This window comes from Rhinoderma darwinii, chromosome 8 (genome assembly GCF_050947455.1).
Source record: "Rhinoderma darwinii isolate aRhiDar2 chromosome 8, aRhiDar2.hap1, whole genome shotgun sequence".
Taxonomy (NCBI): Eukaryota; Metazoa; Chordata; class Amphibia; order Anura; family Rhinodermatidae; genus Rhinoderma; species Rhinoderma darwinii.
The window spans coordinates 113858901-113877415 of NC_134694.1; the positions used below are offsets into that span (position 1 = coordinate 113858901).

The 18515-nt window shown below is 41.5% G+C and overlaps 1 protein-coding gene across 1 annotated transcript in view; it reads left to right on the forward strand.

Moving 5' to 3' along the window:
- The window catches only part of TNXB (tenascin XB), a 62756-nt gene that overhangs the window by 12244 nt on the left and 31997 nt on the right, over positions 1 to 18515 (forward strand). Inside the window, exons 2-7 of the mRNA XM_075836473.1 lie at positions 1774 to 2006; positions 6337 to 8712; positions 9539 to 9663; positions 10926 to 11076; positions 12101 to 12364; positions 13940 to 16477. Of these exons, the coding sequence (XP_075692588.1) occupies positions 1805 to 2006; positions 6337 to 8712; positions 9539 to 9663; positions 10926 to 11076; positions 12101 to 12364; positions 13940 to 16477 (5656 nt within the window). The 5' untranslated portion in view covers positions 1774 to 1804. The remainder of the gene's footprint in view (positions 1 to 1773; positions 2007 to 6336; positions 8713 to 9538; positions 9664 to 10925; positions 11077 to 12100; positions 12365 to 13939; positions 16478 to 18515) is intronic.

Consider the following 18515-nt stretch of genomic DNA (forward strand, 5'->3'; position numbering starts at 1 on the left):
TCTTCCCTTACCCATAATCCATTACTCTCACCTGTCTCTAGTTACTATTTGTATACATCTCCAGCCTTCTACAGCGCCCTCATTACTTTCTCTTATAACTCTCCTCATTTATTTTTTTTACCTTTTCTCGTTCCTTCTACATCTTTACCCTTCCCTCTTCTACTCACCCACCTCCCATATATTTATTTTCTCAATGCACTCTTTTTCTTATTCACACCTTCCTTTAACTTCACACCTCATCTACCTCACACCTTTCTTCTTCTCCCTTCACTCCTCCTCTACCTCACACCTTCCTTCTCTTCTCTTCTACCTCACACCTTCCTTCTTTTCCCTATACTCCTCCTCTACCTCACACCTTTCTTCTTCTCCCTTCACTCCTCCTCTACCTCACACCTTCCTTCTCTTCTCTACTACCTCACACCTTCCTTCTTCTCCCTTCACTCCTCTACCTCACACCTTCCTTCTTCTCCCTTCACTCCTCTACCTCACACCTTCCTTCTTCTCCCTTCAATCCTCTACCTCACACCTGCCTTCTCCATTCACTCCTCTTCCACCTCACACCTGCCTTCTCCATTCACTCCTCTTCCACCTCACACCTACCTTCTTCTCCCTTCACTGATCTTCTACCTCACACCTTCCTTCTTCTCCCTTCACTTCTCTACTACCTCCACACCTTATTTCTTTTCACTTCACTTCTACCTCACACCTTCCTTCATCTCCTTTCACTCCTCTTCTACCTCACACCTTATTTCTTCTCCTTTCACTCCACTTCTACTTCACACCTTCCTTCTTCTCCCTTCACTCCTCTTCTACCTCACACCTTCCTTCTTCTCCCTTCACCCCTCTTCTACCTCACACCTTTTCTTCTCCATTCACTCCTCTTCTACCTCACACCTTCTTTCTTCTCCATTCACTCCTCTTCTACCTCACACCTTCCTTCTTCTCCCTTCACTCCTCTTCTACCTCACACCTTCCTTCTTCTCCCTTCACTCCTCCTCTACCTCAGTCATTTATTCTTCCTTCTTCACTCCTCTTCCTTATAGCTTTCTTCTCTCCTCTTCTACCTCATACTATACCTTCCTTCTTTTCCCTATACTCCTCCTCTACCACACACCTTCCTTCTTTTCCCTATACTCCTCCTCTACCACACACCTTCCTTCTTTTCCCTATACTCCTCCTCTACCACACACCTTTCTTCTTTTCCCTTCACTCCTCCTCTTCTTCCTAGTTTTCCTCTTTTTCCTTCCATTCCTCCCCTTCTTCATACAATCTTCCTTTTCCTCACTCATCTCTTCTTTATAGCTTTCTCTATTTCCCTCCGCTCCTACTCCCCCCTTTTCATTTCTCCTCTTCTTATGTGTCTTCTCCATATTCCTCCAATCTTTGTCTTTTTTCTCATTTCATCTCCAATCCATCCTTTCAATCTGTCCTTTCACAATCATCCTTCACTTTCCCTCATCTTCTCTCGTCTCTTCATATCCATCCCTGCTCTTCCCTTTCCTCTATGTACAGTATTTCCATTTATCTCTTCTTTTCAACTCTCCCCTTCTATTTGTTCCAAACATTTCATTTTCTCATATTTACACTCTTCCTTCATTTTAATTTAATCCTACATCTACTCTTCTGGTCCTCTCCACTTATTCTCCTACTGTGTCATTTTCCCTTCAGTTACCTTATACCTACCACCATTAAGTCAATCATCTCAATCATCTCCTTTATTGTAAATTCAGGTTTCAGGCTCCATCTTCTAACATCTCACCTTCCTTTTCACAGGTGATCCAGGTATCTGTCCCACTTTTATATAATGTCCCTCCTTTCGTTATCTCTCATTATCATCGTTTTTGGGGGATCTCTGTCGGCACCCCCCATCGCTACCCAGCCTCAATGTCCAGAAGCAGAAGGGGTCCGAGCCCTGCTGAAACGCCTGGCAATTTTGGAAAAGTTGGTCAGGGACATAAAAGGACAGTGCACGTCAAACTGCTGTAGTAATATTCAAAGTGGTGCGGGTAAGTGTGGTGACCCCAGACCCAAGTATAATGCGAAAACCTATTAACTAACCCTAATTGTTTCATATTAAATTCGACCATTATCAATCGCTCCGTTCACCCCATCCATGGTCACTGTCTTAATGAGCGGGACAGATGGGGTTTCCCAGGATTTGCAACCATTAAACACTTTTTAAAAATGGAAATTACTTTTCCATTTCACCCACTCGTTCATCTTTGTTCTCACAAACTTTCCTAGTCGCACCCATCCCTTTAGTTACGCACAGTATTTCAAGTTTATGGGAAAGGAAAGACGTGTAATTCCACATTGGAGCAATTCTACGGAAATAAATAGCAGATTGAATATGCCGCTAACATGCCTGAAATACAGAACGAATAAACAGTAGGACAAGTGCAACGCATTTCGAGACTGATATCTCTTCTAAGACCAGAACAAGTGACAACTGTCGAAACCTGAGAATAACAAAGTAGTCATGAAACGCGTAGAACTTGATCAGATTCTACTTAGTCCAGAAACGGTCTATAGACGAGGAACAGACCAGTGTCAGCCCCGAAATGCGTTGTACTTGTCTCCATTCTAATTTTATAGTAAATATCATTGACACTGGGGAAGTAAGGTTCTTGAATAAGAAGATTATTGACCTAAGTAGAAGAATAAGAAGGTGAGTATTGATACAAGTATATCCGGGGGTGCACCATCAATGAGGGAAGGTGAGAACTTTACCACAGGCAGCACCCCTTACCGGCCAGTAGAGGGGCAGCACTTTTGTACTTCACTGTATCACAGAGGTACGCTCCACTTGTAGCAATGCATCTACATATTGTATATCTGAGCTCAAAGCTTGTAAAGAGTCCTAATACCGCTGTGTGCATGAGCCCTAAGGTTAGAGATGGGGGGCATTTATGGACTAGACTTGCTCTGCATTATCTGAATGCAGGTGCTTTTGTCTTTAAGACGTTTGCCCTTGAAGTTTTTGGAGGGGAGGTGGAGGAGCCGGTTTCAGTCCATTTCTGGCACCAGGGCTAGCAATCGCTGTGTTCCCACTAGACTCATAAAATAATGTTTATCCAGGTTCGCAGACTGCAGAAATACTCATTGTAACTGGACAACAGTCAGATTTTCTGTGGGAGTAGAAGATAAAAACACATTTAAATATCGTTGCCAAGTTTGAATAGTTCTCTGCAGTTTGCGGCCATTCCAGCCCCTCTAGCTATAGTCTAAATCTATGTCCCATTGTTCTTGATGAGCAACTTCCATTCTTACAAATGACAGGAAACATTATTTGACTTTTAACTAAATTACCCGTTGGCATCAATGAGCGGGGACCAAGACCAAGAACATAAAAATGGCATCAGCCGTGACTTACTGGTGGAGTCCCGGACTAACATGGAATGAAGCGGGTTGCTCATGTCACGGTGACGGATGGTCGGGACGGCTCGTAAAATAAGACATTTCTATAGTTCTTGGAAGAAAGTAATTAGAATGCGCTGAGTCAATGACTTATTTATTCTTATTTATACTTTTATTACAATCTTTCCAGAGACTTGTTTATTTTCCAAGAACTTTATACTCTGTAGAAGCAGAATTATTACTGAGATGAAACAGGCAACTTTAACTAAACTTCAGTGTAAAAGCAGAATCCATTGGTATAATCGACTGCCATAGTGCTTAAAGTGTTAACACAATATCATTTTTAGGTCCAAACTTTTTAATATATTTTTATAGTGGTCGAAGCTGTAATTTTCTGATACAGATCTCCAAACCCCCTGCATAAACATATAATTAAAAGATACAATTCTATAAACAGTATACGGTGAGCTCATAAGCTCCCTCTAGTGGTGACTGGAGGAAGACAGAATATTATCATTTACCTCTATGTCTATGCAGGAGATTTGGAGCTCTATCAGAAAAATGGATCTCCGACCTCTATAAAGATCAATTCAGAAATTATTCAGCACAGAATTTTGCCTCTATTTAGATAAAAAAAAAAAAATGCACATTCACTTTAAGTATTATTTATAGTCTTTTCAAGTGGTTGTTGAGAACATGGCACTGACCAAAACTAGAACTAAATCAACGGCTGCCCCTTATTGGCTCTCGTCTTATGAAACAGACATAATGCAGGCAAGTTTATCCAAACTCTGGTGTCGGCTCAGTCCCTGTTTGTAATCCAGGCGGTCATGAAGTATAATTTATTATAGCTCTTTATTTGCTTTGGATATAGAGTTCTCTGGTTATTCATTTTTTCTGACTTTATCATTTTCTGATGTTTAAGCACATTTGTTTTATACTATTGGTATTATGAGTCATTAAGAATGGATCTGAAAGTGTTTGGGATGTCTTTGTAAGACATTGCATAAAAGATTACAACTATCTGGAAATATTACAAGGACGACTATTATAAAGTATCCCTATTTTGAGAAAAAATAGCAGCTTCCCTCATGAGAATTTTTTCTTTCTTCCTCTGAGTCAAAAGATAGATAGAGCCAGATAAATAGATATGATAGATAGATAGCTAAGCCAAGGTCTGAACAAGTAGGACCCCTCGATAGTGGTAATGAGGAGTTGGTCACAGGGGATGAAGAGAAGGCAGAGTTACTAAATGGGTTCTTTAGCTCAGTATATACAACAGAAGAAAGTGCAGCTGATGTAGCCGGTGCCAGTGCTGAGGAGCTGATGTTGCCGGTGCCAGTGCTGTTAATATATCAGTTGATATACTAAATTGGATGAATGTAGATATGGTCCAAGCTAAGTTATATAAAATAAATATGCACAAGGCCCTGGGACCAGATGGGTTACACCCTAGAGCTCTTAAAGAGCTTAGTTCAGTTATTTCAGTCCCCCTCTTCATAATATTCAGAGATTCTCTAGTGATTGGTATAGTGCCACGAGACTGGCGCAGGGCAAATGTGGCACCTATTTTCAAAAAGGGCTCTCTAATTATAGACCAGTAAGCTTAACATCCATTGTGGGGAAAATGTTTGAGGGGCTATTGAGGGACTATATACAGGATTATGTGACAAACATAGTATTATAAGTGACAGCCAGCACGGTTTTACTAAGTACAGAAGTTGTCAAACCAACCTGAATTGTTTTTATGAAGAGGTGAGCAGAAGCCTAGACAGAGGGGCCGCTGTGGATATAGTGTTTTTGGACTTTGCAAAGGCATTTGACACTGTCCCCCATAGACATCTAATGGGTAAATTAAGGACTATAGGTTTAGAAAGTATCGTTTGTAATTGGATTGAGAATTGGCTCAAGGACCGTATCCAGAGAGTTGTGGTCAATGATTCCTACTCTGAATGGTCCCCGGTTATAAGTGGTGTACCCCAGGGTTCAGTGCTGGGACCACTATTATTCAACTTATTTATTAATGATATAGTTGATGGGATTAATAGCACCATTTCTATTTTTGCAGATGACACCAAGCTATGTAATATAGTTCAGTCTATGGAAGATGTTAATAAATTACAAGCCGTTATGGTCACACTGAGTGTTTGGACGTCCACTTGGCAAATTAAGTTTAATGTAGATAAATGTAAAGTTATGCATCTGGGTACCAACAACCTGCAGCATCATATGTCCTAGGGGGAGCTACACTGGGGGGGTCAGTTGTTGAGAAGGATCTGCGTGTACTTGTAAATCATAAACTAAATAACAGCATGCAATGTCAATCAGCTGCTTCAAAGGCCAGCAAGATATTGTCGTGTATTAAAAGAGGCATGGACTCGCGGGACAGGGATGTTACAAAGCGTTAGCGAGGCCTCATCTAGAACAATCAGTTCAGTTCTGGGCTCCAGTTCATAGAAAGGAGGAAAAATACAAAGAAGAGCAACGAAGCTAATAAGGGGCATGGAGAATCTAAGTTATGAGGAAAGATTAAATTAATTAAACATATTTAGCCTTGAAAAAAGACGACTAAGGGGGGACATGATTAATTTCTATAAATATATTAATGGCACATACAAAAATATGGTGAAATCCAGTTCCATGGAAAATCCCCTAAAAAAACAAGGGGGCACTCCCTCCGTCTGGTGAAAAAAAGGTTCAACCTGCAGAGGCGACAATCCTTCTTTACTGTGAGATCTGTGACTCTATGGAATAGACTACCGCACGAGCCGTCACAGCAGGGACAGGAGATGCTGCAAAAAAGGCAAAGATCATTTCCTAGAACAAAAAAATATTAGCTCCTATGAGTAGAAATCTTTCCCTTCCCTTTCCCATCCCTTGGTTGAACTTGATGGACATGTGTCTTTTTTCAACCGTACTAACCATGTAACATTTCACCCAGTTATCTCTTCTCTGAGTAATTTAGGTTCTTTTTTCCAGATGACCCCGCCAGCCTCAAGCCTCCTCCCTGTACCCAGACTGCCGAGGATTGTCCTGGAGGATGTGGTGGTGATGCTCGTGGTACCTGTGAAGACGGCCAATGCCAGTGCAAAGATGGCTATATGGGGGACAAATGCCAACTGCAAACATGCCCTGAGGACTGTAACGATCAAGGCCGATGTATAAAGGGGCGTTGTACCTGCTTTGAGGGCTTCTCCGGTGTGTCTTGTGGTTTTAAAGCTTGCCCCAACAACTGTCACAATCATGGACGGTGTGAAGATGGAGTTTGTATTTGTGATTCTGGATTTACTGGGGAAGACTGCAGCTCTAGAACTTGTCCCAAAAACTGCATGAATCAAGGGGACTGTGAAGGAGGCGTCTGTGTCTGTTTTTCAGGATTTTCTGGTCCAGACTGTGGTACAAAAACTTGCCCCAGGAACTGCCTAAATAGAGGAAAATGTGAAAACGGAGCTTGTGTCTGCAATCCCGGGTTTTCTGGGATGGACTGCAGCTCAAGAGGGTGCCCCAAAAATTGTCAAGGCCGGGGTGATTGTAAAGACGGAGTTTGTGTTTGTGATACAGGATTTACAGGTCCGGACTGCAGTATTAGAACTTGTCTTAATGACTGCAACAACAATGGCCGATGTGAAGATGGGGTTTGCATTTGTGACAGTGGGTTTTATGGGGAAGACTGTGCGTATAAGGCCTGTCCTGAGGACTGTAATGAGCAAGGTCAATGCATTTCCGGGAAGTGTATATGTGATCCTGGATTTGTTGGTCCAGATTGTGGAATCAGGGTCTGCTCCGACGAGTGCGAAAAACGTGGCCGATGTGAGGATGGAGAATGCATTTGTTATTCTGGGTTCACTGGTCCTGATTGTGAGATCAGGACTTGCCCCAATGACTGTAACAACCAGGGCACATGTGAGGATGGTCAATGCACCTGTAATTCTGGATACACAGGAGCGGACTGCAAATCAAGAACCTGTCCCAACAAATGTCACAATCGGGGGCGGTGTGAAGATGGAGTATGTATCTGTAACTCTGGATTTTCTGGACCAGATTGTGGGTCCAAAGCTTGTCCAAAGAACTGTAGTGGAAATGGACAATGTATCAATGGCAAGTGTATTTGTAATGTTGGCTTTGTCGGGCCAGTTTGTGGGACCAGAATATGTCCAGCTGAATGCACTAGACATGGACGGTGTGTGAGGGGAACTTGTGTCTGCTCCCCCGGCTACACAGGAGTGGACTGCAGTATCAGAACTTGTCCCGAAAACTGTCATGACAGAGGTCGTTGTGAAGGTGGAGTATGCTTTTGTGAGTCTGGATATACCGGTCTAGATTGTGGCACTAAAACATGTCCCAATAATTGCTATGATCGGGGTCACTGTGAAGATGGAGTATGCATTTGTGACTATGGATTTACTGGTGTAGACTGTGGTACTAGGACATGTCCAAATGACTGCCACAATCGCGGCCAGTGTGATGATGGTGTTTGTATTTGTGAGCCTGGATATACAGGTCTGGATTGTGAGTCTAGAACATGTCCCAATGATTGCCATAAACGGGGCAAGTGTGAAGATGGCAAATGCGTCTGTAGCTTTGGATATACCGGTACAGATTGTGGCTCTAGAACTTGTCCCAAAGATTGTAATGACCAAGGTCGGTGTGAAGATGGACAGTGTGTTTGTGATTCAGGTTACACTGGCACAGACTGTGGAGCTAGAACATGTCCAGATGATTGCAACGATCATGGTAGATGTGACGATGGAAAGTGCATCTGTTATTCGGGCTATAGTGGTCTTCAGTGTGAGTCAAGATCGTGTCCCAATGATTGCAACAATCGGGGATATTGCGATGATGGGATTTGCCAGTGTGATACTGGATACACTGACTTAGACTGTGGACTTAAAACCTGTCTCAGTGACTGTTCAAACCAAGGCCAGTGTGAAGATGGAGTGTGTGTTTGTGATTTTGGGTACACTGGCCCGGATTGCAGCTCTAAAACATGTCCAGAAAACTGTCATAACCAGGGAAGGTGTGATGATGGGAAGTGCATCTGCAATTCTGGATTTTCAGGTTTGAACTGTGGATCTAGAACTTGTCCTGACAACTGTCATACCCATGGACGTTGTGAAGATGGTGTTTGTATCTGCACTCCTGGATACACAGGACCCGATTGTGGCTCTAAAGTTTGCCCCAGGAACTGTAACAACAATGGACAGTGCGTGAATGGGAAATGTATCTGCAATACTGACTACATTGGACCTGTCTGTGGAACCAAGAGTTGTCCAGGAAATTGCAACGGACGAGGAAAATGTACAAGTGGTGTCTGCGTATGTAAGAAGGGTTTCAGTGGTCCTGACTGTTCATCGGGTAAGTTCTAAACTCAGAATGAGCCTAGTTCCTATAGTTGTAACAGATCGACTGAAGGTCATTCGGGAAACTTTTATACATTCATGAAGTTCCTGATGATTTTTTTTTCAGTTTTTTTGCAAGTCCTTCAAGTTAGACTTAGACTAATTATTAGACCTGGATATGGATATGGAGTAGACATTTTACCATATTCATGTTTCCATAGGAGTAATCAAAATGTGTTTCCTATCCGATGATTGCTCAACACCCATCCTATCCATTGTAAGAGAAAAGGGTGGTACTTGAACTAGTATCCCTCCCCCACAGTGACATTGTAATGCCTATGGAAACTAGGAGGACTCTCAATATCCATTGGGAAGAGGATGGCAGCGGCACTAACCTTAGATTGGGCTGTCATTATGGTATATACCCTCTTGATTACTGGTTTATCCAGTAGAGTACACCCAAATCTGCTCTTAAGGGTTCCATTATAAATACATCAAGTGACCTAATGACTTCCATCTGCAATCTTACGCAGAACTCCTCAATTGAAAGAGAAGGTAATTGGCAGTATTTTCCTCCAAAATGTAGGATACTGCCCTAAAGAATTAACTACAACCCTCAATATAATCTTCAGAATCTCATAAAGCATGATGTTTTTGGTGAGCAGGTAAGTTGAGCTTGTCACAAAATATGTTCTTAAACCTTCAGCCCCTACCTAATGGCAGGTCAGCCAACATTCTGCCAATGATACGAAGTGCAAGATCTGCTTAAATATTACACAGTCATAAGGAATCCAATCAGCATTAACCCCCAAAACAGTAATGACTCCTTTAATGTTTTGTAGAAGCTACGGAAGTGTTCGATGTGACCGGACTTCGTGTGACCTTACAAGAAGAGTCAACTGTCACCTTGGAGTGGGATCAACCTCCGTCTGCCCCTGATTTATATGACATCACTTTTAAAACCAAGGTAGGACAATATATATTAGACCACAGAATTGTCACTCACAACATCACGTTGTCCACGTACAACAACCAATTTTAATTTCGAAAGCATCACCAGGCATGAGGTGGACATTGAGTCTTTAGATGGTCCTTGGATTGTGAATAGTAGATCGGAACTATTTATAAATGTACTATTTTATTAATAAATTGAGTGGATACGTTACAATTTATGTAAAGAGGCTTTCTAAATATTACCTGGTGATTGCTTGGAGAGTTTGGTGTTAGTAGAGTATCTGGCTCAGGGTAGACTATATCACATGACGCACGTGACTCTATCTCACCCAAATACAAGAATATTACTAATTTTCCTTACTCCGATCCTTTCTTCTCATGATCCTTAGTCTATGGAAACCCATTGACACGTGGACCTTATCACTAAGAATAGAAAAATATACAAAAAGTTAATACAGTACAAAGGGCATAAAGAGTCCTGACAAACATTTTGTATTATGGGACGGTGATAGAAAAGCCTAATAAATTTATTTCTAAGGGTATAGAACCTCCATGGCAAAAGTCTAAAAATAACAGGATCATTTAAAATACCACTATATCTAGTTTAATAATTGGTTATCTCTGCTCAGTTGTCTCCTCCTATCGCAATCTATGGATTATCGGATGCCAGGACTGAGTGTACTGTATATACAAAGCAAGACCTTGACATGATAACATTTGAAGGTGATATGGTATAGTAATGGTGGCCTAGAAGATGTTGGATTTCTGTGCCGTTACAGTTTTTTTCAGGGGTGGATATATCTTTTCTTATGGAAGTTGCTCCAACAATTCAGTAAGTTTTGGGCATGTAGTGAGTTGCCGGTCATATGGCCATATGTCTTATACAATGTCGTTTCGTAATGAGTTTCATTCAGGGTTGAATACAGAACCATAACTTTATTCAGTGGGCTCAGGTTCTGAGATGATAATAGGGTCTAGCCACAACAGAGCCCATGAGGTCTATCGGAAGATAACTCCATCTGGTTTCGACAGTGGAGAGGATCACCGGCTGTGGCTGTCTATCATGGGTTTGTCTATTAATGATGTGGCGTTCATTTACAAAGATGATGTGCTCTAGTTCTGTAAAGCTTCATAGTCGTCATAAAGTACCGCGGTCTAATATTGGTTTGAACTGTCCAACATTTCTACTGGTTTTATTTTTTGTGGCCTGTTTTGACTATTTTAATTTTATCCATAAAATGATTTTCTGATGTGTAATGGTCCTTTATACTACAGAAGGAAAATGGTGTCATAACCAATACAATTCAAGGCTCCTTGACCACATATCATCAGACCGGTCTGGCTCCAGGTGAAGAATATATCATAAATATCCAACCTCGGAAAGACTCAACATTAGGGCCCGAAACATCAATAACGGCCAAAACAAGTGAGTATAGCATGGACACGAGCCAACATGTTGCAGTATAGAGGGTGCAAAGAAGTCAACAGAGGCAAGACCATCCCAAACATAAAGTTTGTACTATGTGCAACCTGATATACGCCAGGATCTGTATTTCTCTTGGCTAATTGTTAGAAAGTAATGTGTTCCACAGTTAAATCTTTATTGCTGGAAATATTGGATCCCTCCAAAATAGCTTGGCTCTGTCGCCAGAAATATGAATGAAGCACAACAGAAGAAAATAGACTCTTCTGAAGATATCTGGACCAAAAAAGACTCACATGTTGCCGCTCCGAAGCTGTGTTTGAAAATAAATTCATGGATGCTCATGTGATTGGTTCTATTGCGCAAAACGGCAATCTATAGCTTTTCTCAGGATGGTAAAAGAGTCGAATAGGTATATTCTCTTATCTGTCATTTGGATCAGAGGTAGTCTACCATCGGCTCTTCTCCAGGAAGAGATGGAGTACAGAGACTAGTGAATAACAGCGGAGCTGCATACAGAGCCTTATCTGTGTGCATAATGTGTGGTGTTACAATCCTGCCTTATCTAGGCCTCTAACAATACAGTAAAGGAGTCATCTGTCATTAAATCCCGTGCCAATGATTATGAGATGACTCTGCTGATTCTGTCCCAGTCCACACTACAAAGTTGAAAAGTGAGCTGCAGAAAACATTGAGTCACTTCAGACAGACTGGTTGCTAGGGATACATTGCCTAATAATTACAGCATGTTATATGTCCTTGTCAGGTAGCGCGTGTCCCTAGCAACCACTCCTTCACATTACTCAGTCCTCAGACCATCTTAGGATCCTTGAATGTAATATTATCGTTGTCGGCAACACATCTCCCTGTGTAAACAGAGGTGCTGCCGACATGATAATAACATATGGAGACGAGCGATCGGAATAACGACCAATTTGACCAAGCTAATTTTACATATGCAGCCTCCAGTCTCACCTAAGATTGACTTGTTTCATTATGTCTTTGTTGTGTGTCTTTTTTTTTTTAGAGATTGAGACTCCACGTGGTTTCCGTGTGGCTGAGGTCAGCTATTCTTCTTTACTGCTAAGATGGGAAAGACCTCAGTCTTTTCCAGATCGCTATATTGTGACTCTTATTCACCTGAATGGGAAGGAGAGGAAATTGAGGGTCCCTGGAAAGGGAGACCGGATCAGAGTAACCGGACTAGACGACAACACGGAATACAGAGTCCTTCTGAGAGCTGAGAAAGGACAAGATCAGAGCCAAGATACCGAGATCACCGGAGTTACAGGTGAAACAAGGGGAATCGAATGGACGAGCGAAAGGAAGAATCGGTACAGGAGTGTAATGAGCATGGGTGGTACCGAACGAGTGTCTGACTGTTGGGTGACATAGTAACCACAAGATAGAGACGTTATGAGCTTTGTGAATAAGAGAGAGATTGAGACATGGGAGTAATATAATACTTTATTAACCCTATATAACCCATCTTTTTAATTCCAGTGGCAGTTCAACAAGGTTCTTGAAGGGCATTTTGGACAAGGCTAACCTTCTTATTGACTTCTCTTTGCAGGTTTTTATTTACAGGCCTGGCAGCTCTAACCATTACCTATAATACATTACAAAGAGTAAAATATACATGTATATTGCCAATGAGATCTTGAATGTGGCTAAGTAACCACGAGCCACGAATAAGCGCCATCATGGAGACTTAATGTGATGTTATTGTACAGTGTTCTAGATTAATCTTTTATCTACCATGGTTCTTTCTGGTACTTTTGTAGTAAGAAAAATTAGAAAATAACCAATAAATCTTGGGTCTAATCCAGTGGATTGGGTTACGGCCTCCTGTATCTCAATTGTGATCTTGCTCACTGTCTATTACTCTGTTGTGTCAAATGTCACTCTTAGTCACATGAGATTCCCATTATCCTAGATGTAGGACTAGATGGAAATATTTAAAGCAAACAAACAGTGCATAGCTCCTGATCTAGAAGTAGAAAATGCATCTAGACCCCTAGTTCTGGGCGGACCATTTCTTAGTAAATCATGCAAAAGAACAATAAATACTATCATTATATTCACTAGGATACATAGAAGAGATGATGCGAAATAGGAAAGATCAAACTACTCCCCCCCCCCCACACCCAGTATGATGCTGGATATTGCCACCCAGGACAGAAGGGTCGGGTGTTTGTTTCCCTCTCCACACCCTTTTTATGACTCTTGGGCCAATTCCTCACTCCCTTGTCTGCTAACAATGCAGTTCCTCTGTAGAGGCGGGTTGCACACAGGATATTGTCACCCAATAGGAAGAACCCAACCGGGGCTGGGCCCCCACTCTCCAAAGGCCCCATAGCAGCCACATGATATGCCTCTTGATTATACTTTAACTAGTAGGAGCTAAAGCTTCAAGGATCATAGTACGTGAAGTCATTGGCGGTAAGGTGGTGGGTCTAATTATACCTTCTACACAAGGATCCAAAAAGTTCAAATCTTACATCTCCCAACCCGACAGGAATAGTAAGGACAATCTGGGGTCCTGGTTATAAGTTCAGAATTTGGCAGAATTTGGGTTTAGTGATATGACCTTACGGTTCCAGATGATCATTTAAACTACAGATCGCTAAATCATTGTTTATTTTATTACAGCAGAATCCTGAAGACTAATATAATTCGATTTTCTCAAAATGATTGTTTCATTTTTTATTTTTTTTTAGGAATACGTATCTGACTTAATAGGTGTACAAATATAATTTTACATTTTCAGATTGTTTTATTTCTTAATTTCATTTATGTAGTCTCATCCTTGAGTTTTGGCGGCAAAAAGGATAACTCTCATCTTCTTAATTTGGTAATTTATTAGCTGGAGAAGAACGGAAACGTCTGACTGCGGAGGAGAGACCCGTAGTGCACGGACCAGTCAAGAGTTCTCACAATGTTGAAACTTCTGTGAATTTAGAGTCTTCAAAACAGGGAAATCAAGATCGAAAAGAAACAATTACTGATGACCAAAAAGAGATTAGTGTCCTACACACCAGAAAGAATATCAAAACTATCATCACGACTATATATGAAACACACCGGAACAAAGGAAGCCCAGTAGATCCCTACCAAGAACATGAGGATTCAGAGGATCCCTCAAAAATGCCAGCAAGTAGACAAGATGAAGATGTGGTCATTAGAGTGAGGGAAGAGGATGATTTAGGAAAGTTAAATCCATTTGATCGAAGAGGCAACTTACCAGGTACAAAAGTAGAGAGGTGGATAATAACAAGGAACATCACACATTTTGAACCACCTAAAACAGAAATCCCAATCCACTTGTATGAGGGAGAATCAGAAGTATCAAAAGATGTACACAAAACCAGTAGCCTCCAGACTAAAGCGCATGTTACAGGCAGTGGACGATTGCCAGATACTTCCAGTGTTGCGAAAAAGCTGTTGGAGTTTGATTCCTTGCAAAACAAAGCTGATAGGGCAGAAAAAACAAAAACAGGTCATGCAGAGGGTGCATCCCAAGGTGAAAATGTTCCTCATAAAATACCATATTCTGGACGTGAGGATATGTTGGATATTTCAAAAAGTGAGGTTACCCCTGTAACTTCAACGGAGAGTCATTTGGAGTCTGTAGGGATTGGAGTCAAAGGAAAAGAAGACGCAGATGATCTCACAGACTCAACAAAATCCAGAAAGCATGTGACAACATTAGTCAAGGTAAATAAGATTGTAAATGTTTCAAGAAAAAAAATTATAGGTGGAAGAGAAGAAAATGGAATGTATAATGAGACAATTGGGGTGGATGGGAATGCCAGTAAACTGCCACCTTCAACCAAACCTAAGAACCAAACTAGACAATGGAGTCCACAAATAAAGGCTGTAATCGAGAACCTACCAGAAAAGTTAGCTATGTTCAATGGGACATTTATTCAGCGATTAGAAAGTTACCTTCGAGCTAATTCTTACCCTCTCAGAGGCAACCAGACAGTTGAATCAGTGGCCAGGGCAATATTTCTATACTTGGTAAAATGGAAACCCCATAGTTTTACAGATATGGTGTATGATCGTCTTCCACAAAAGACACCAGGAGCCACTGGAAACTCAGAACCCGTAGGGGCCTCACGGCTACAAGGCAATGTAGGGAACGCCAAGACTGACAATAGAATGCAATATAGTGGCAAAACAATTGGGGATTCACAGGGGGATGACATTTTGGTTAGAAGACCCGATTCCACAAGAACCATATCCATTGTTCCCAACATAGAGACTCTTGGAAGGGTTGAAGCTGCTGGGGACATAAATGTTCCAGTGATATTAACAGTGGATGGATATAGGTCTGTCTCAAAAGAGGCAGATGAAAATCTGGACGGCACAGGTAGAGCACCTGCCCTAAAAGACAACGTGAAAGGTGTAATTAAGGTGAACTCACCAGAAACTTCCAAACCAACAGTAGATAAAAGTACATTGCCACAAAAGAAGTTACCACCCTCAAAAAAGAGTAATACACCAAAGCAGAAGCTGGAAGATGGAGCGGGAAAACAGGCTGTTGACACGTCGGGCATTGAAGTAGAAGGTGGGACAATTTTATCAGGTTCCATTGTTCGAGAATATGAAATATCAAGGAAAAACATTTTGGAAATCATCAATAAGGAACCCAAAGAGAAGTTACCCACTGGCTCCAAAACAGAAAGTGGTGCAGTGAATATTGATGATAGTCTTATTGATCATCAAGGTTACAAACAAGAACATGGAAGGGATGAACCTCTGGATTTCCAAAGAATTAACGCAGGATTTGTAACAGATGAAATTACAAAGCAACATCCACCTTCTCAAAGCATACAAGACGAAACTGGTGAAACTAGTGCAGCACCTAAAACACAACCAAATTACTCTCGAAACAAGGACTCTCATACCCCAACCAAAATATATGAAGCAGAAAGGAAAGAAACTGTACACAAAAGACTAGTAGATGGGATTATGCCAAACAGTCAGATTCCCACAAGAGAAACAACACATGTAACTGATGGGACTCAAGACAAGTCATTAGTGATCAATCAAATTCTAGGGTCTGGTGAAGACCAAGGTCAAACTGGCCCCATAAAAAGTCCTATTGTTTTAAAAGTTCCAAGTCCTGGTGCTCAAGGAAGACCAAGCATTCAACAGATAAATCCCACTAGCCTTGTAATCTCATTAGATGGTCTTGGGTTCATTTGGGACAAGGCGGTAATCGTTTATAGTCCATGGCCACCAGCTGCTGGTGCAACGCCTCATCAAATGGAGGTGGAAAGAGGAGTCAGGGAGGTGGAAATCAGAGATCTAGTCCCAGGAACTAGCTACAGACTTGATCTCCATGGCATGCTGAGGGGCCGCTCATCCAAGTCTTACTCACTGGTGGCTGACACAGGTACCGGGCACGCTAGTTTACAGAAAACATGGGGAATTTGGGCTATGTTGAAACCCTATCGGCTGTCCGCTGGCTTGTCTTCTCACTTGTCTATACCAACTGTATCTTGATGGGATAATGCCACACATCATCAGGTTTGGGAATGATCAGTGTGTGGAAGATTGAGTAGATACATCCACCATCTTCCTACTGTATTCTTGAAGGACTGTATAAGTTTGGAACTGTCTGCTACCCTACTTGTCTTGTCCTTTGTCCCCTTACTTGTTTGATCTTCCCATACAACCGGCTTCCTGTGCTTTCTCATATTCCCTGATCCCATCGCTGTTTTGTGTCTGATACCCGATATTTTCAGTTGACCTTGTTTGCTGGCTACATTCATTCCTCCTTCTTGTTTAGGTAGTTTTACTTAGATGACCGCTGAATATTTTAGATGTAAACTTGTCATGCCTATTTCTATTTACATTGAAACTTATAATATTAGAAAATTTGAACCTGGGTTATAACATAACAGGTTTTTTTAAGTCTGTCTCGATTAATTTAATGGGATTGTCTAGTTTAGAAAATGTGGGTCCCCTGTTCAGGATCTCTGGACCAGAGTGGAGATGAGTTACAAAGAGCATCTCACACTTAGGAGGACCTGTCCTGTCCTGCATTACACACACAACCCACTGATATATATATATTGGCACAGTGTAATGCTTCATTTCCCCTGTGGAAGCGCTGTAGGGAAATTGAACACTTACTGCTAAGTTTCCCCACAAATTAGAGGTGAGCGCTCTTCTTCCCAGCAGGGGGAAACTTTGTGATCAGCTTATTACTTGGAGACCCTTCTGACTAGTAGGGATTATCCAAAATGGACAACCACTTTAAGGATAACTGTTTTTTCGATCTCTTAGCAGCCATAATTTCAGCCAAATCCTTCCTAACAATCTTGCATATCACTGTTGAGGACTTTTAGTCCATTCTTTACCTGTACACTGTATATCTACTGGACACAATTTGGTCAATGGGTACTTTTTCACATACGTGGTAGCAGTGTAGGATAACGGTCTCTTAAGGGGGCTTTAGAGCGGTAACATATGACTTCGTATCGCTAAAATAATTAGTCACTTGCTGATCGATTGGTGTCCAATCGTAGGACCCCCGACCGATTGCTAGAATGGGCTTTTCAACCTATCTTTTTATTCCCCGACACATTAGGGTCAGTTTTGTAGGAATCCAATTAACCTGAAAATACACGTTACCAGTGAAGAACACATAAACAAAATGCAGAATCATGGCCCCAGTGCTGACTACTGATCCACAATGCTACTTATGGATCCTTATGTTTTCTACTGAATGCCTAACTTGCTGACTACCGATCCACAATGCTACTTATGGATCCTTATATTTCCTACTGAATGGCTAACCTGATTCCTTACTATATATACATTGGATCAGCCCTCAAAATGCCTGAGAATATTGATCAGATTCCTCATGGTGCTAAACAATGGAAACGTATTAATCGAATAATGTCGTATAGAAGGAGAAATTCATTGGCCATTAAAGGGCAATTCCAGTCACTATTAACATAATAGTCAAAAGTCCCAGAAGGAGCTTTATTCTGTGCTCAGTGTCGTCCCTGCTGAGTAATGTAAGTGGTGAAGAGAGGGAGTGACAAATGTTGTAAATATATTTCTAGCTCGGAAAAGTGGTTGCCACTTTTCAGTCCATTAAGCCTAAGGGGTTGTCTGGTTTAGAAAACTCATTTTCAAATATCCTTTTAGGTCATTCTGAATTAATAGGGAGGGGTAGAGAAGAGAATGGCTACAAAATGTAACTCTTGCTTTGGAGGACCCGACATACCTATGCATTAAATGGACAGCTCGTTGATTTTAATGGACACCATGTAATACTTTATTTCACCTGTGGTGGCACTGCAGGAAAATTAAACACTTGATGGTATGATATTTCACTTGCGATCGGCTTATTTTCGGTGGGCGGTTCTAACTTTAGTGGACAACCCCTTTAACTGGATATACTACACTAGCATGTAGGC